This window comes from Galeopterus variegatus, unplaced genomic scaffold (genome assembly GCF_000696425.1).
Source record: "Galeopterus variegatus unplaced genomic scaffold, G_variegatus-3.0.2 Scaffold4091, whole genome shotgun sequence".
NCBI classification, from domain to species: domain Eukaryota; kingdom Metazoa; phylum Chordata; class Mammalia; order Dermoptera; family Cynocephalidae; genus Galeopterus; species Galeopterus variegatus.
The window spans coordinates 194,161-196,325 of NW_007730202.1; the positions used below are offsets into that span (position 1 = coordinate 194,161).

At 51.8% G+C, this 2,165-nt stretch overlaps 1 protein-coding gene across 1 annotated transcript in view; it reads right to left on the reverse strand.

Annotated features, from left to right (window-relative positions):
- GFI1 (growth factor independent 1 transcription repressor) overlaps positions 1-2,165 on the reverse strand; it is a 7,946-nt gene that overhangs the window by 1,976 nt on the left and 3,805 nt on the right. Inside the window, exons 4-5 of the mRNA XM_008586735.1 lie at positions 1,925-2,062; positions 629-794 (exon numbers count right to left, since the gene is read on the reverse strand). Coding sequence (XP_008584957.1) covers positions 629-794; positions 1,925-2,062 — 304 coding nt within the window. The remainder of the gene's footprint in view (positions 1-628; positions 795-1,924; positions 2,063-2,165) is intronic.

Here is a 2,165-nt window from a genome sequence, read left to right on the forward strand (position 1 = left end):
GCTGGTTAACTCAGTTGGTTAGAGCATGGTGTTATAACACCAAGGTCAAGGCTTTCGATCCACTTAGCAGCCAGCCACCGAGAACAAAACAACAACAAAAATGCTTAGCACGGAGATTAGTAATATTTTCCATTGTTTTTCCTCATCTATCAGAATAAACTCTCAGATTCCTAACAATGCAGCAGAGAAGCTACACACGGGCCCCTCCCCCAAAAAGGCTGGTGGCAGCAGTGGGGTAGAAACGGAAGAGCCCAAGAAAAAGTCCTCAGTCTCTAGGTAAACATTTAGAGCAATGCTCTGAGAGGACTCTGGAGCTTCACATTTCATCCAGAGCAGGAAGCAGTTGGAGCAGCAGCTAAACTAGAGGAAAATATTCTTTCCAAGGCTGGAGAAGCTGCAAACTGACCTGCTGAGTGGTCCTTCAGACACAACCCCAAATCAAGGCCCCTCTGGAGAGAACCATGTTTGTGAATGAACCTAAGAGAATCTGCATCTTTGTTTTCTTAAACACACAGCAGTGATTCACTCCATCTGGAAGGCCTCGCCTACCACTCCCTGGGGCCAGAGTATCTGAAAGAGGGTGAGTTATGCTGGTCTCTTTCCTACAAGCCAGGGGCTTTCAGTTCACCTGTGTGGATGAAGGTGTGTTTTTTCATGTCTGACTTCTGGTGGAACCTCTTGCCACAGTATTGACAAGGATAGGGCCGGGTGTCTGAGTGGATGAGCAGGTGTGTGGACAGTGTGGATGACCTTTTGAAGCTCTTGCCACAGATTTTACAGTCAAAGCTCCGTTCCTGCAGAGAGAGAGAGAGAGAGAGAGAGAGAGAGATGCGGCACTCCTACTGCAGTCACCTAGGCTGCCACTTCTTCTTGCCACTAACCTGACCCTAAAATCCCCCAAATCAGGGCTCTCCTTCCACAGAGCCTGCACCATTATCCTCCCTCCCCCCATTCATTTTCAATCTCCACACTCCCCACCCTGGCCCTTTAACACCCACCGCTCAATACTTGTTCTACCAAAACACTTTTCACCCACAACCCTCAACACCTCATGACAAGAAAAATGTATCCCCACCCTGTGTTTTTGACACCCATTCACACACACTTCTCCACCCTCTTCATCAAGAGATTTAGACCTCAGTCACTTGAAATGCTCCCCACCCCTCAACCAGTGTTCTTACCAGGGGAGATGGGCTGCTACCCTTTAGTTAATGAGTCTTTGTAAGTGAGCATTCTCCTGCCCTAGTTATTAGTGTGCTCTTTTGCTTATCTACCCTACNTTTGTAAGTGAGCATTCTCCTGCCCTAGTTATTAGTGTGCTCTTTTGCTTATCTACCCTACGTCTCTCAGTTAAACTGTAATCTCCACGTGGGCTTGCTGTCAAGGACCTGGTGTGCTAGAGGAGTCTCTATTACTTGGCATCCCGAAGTTAGGCAAACAGGTATTTATAAACGAATGAATGAAAGAATAGCAGGGCAAATATGCTACTGGATGCTCTAAATGAGCTGAGGTCCCGCCTTTTCTGTGCGGAGGGATCAATGCAGATTAAGTGACAAACATCTGGTGAAAAGAATCGAGGCAAAGAAACAGAGCTAATAAATCTGATACATCAGTAGCAAGAGTCAGCGCATCCAAACCTTCCGCAAACCCGAAGCAATGATCGGGATTACACTCTCGAGGTTCACAATGATGTGACACCAGAATCGAGGACTGCATAAAGACCGGAGCCGCCCACTCCCCACCTTTCCCTACACACCTACACCAGGGCAAGGGGAACGTGGCGGAAGGGCTGGGGGAGGAGACCAGTGGCGGTCGGAGAGAAATTTTCCAGGCGGACAGCGGCTGGTGCTGCATGGAGGAAAAGCAGAAGATCCCGAGTGCGAAAACCTGAGCGGGGCCACGCGGCCGTGCGCCCCGCGCTTACCTGCGAGTGCACGGCTTTGTGCTGCTCCAGGCTCACCGCGTGCCCGAAGGTCTTGCCGCACATCTCGCAGGCAAAGGGTCTCGTGCCGCTGTGGGACCTACGCACGTGCACCTCGAGCCCGTGCGGCGTGGAGAACACCTGAGGCGGGTGGGGCCGGGGAGAAGGCCGCTGAGAGGGGCCTTGGGACGCGGGCTCTGGCGGGGCGCGGGACCGGGGAGCGGGCGCGGGGCCAGCGAGGCCG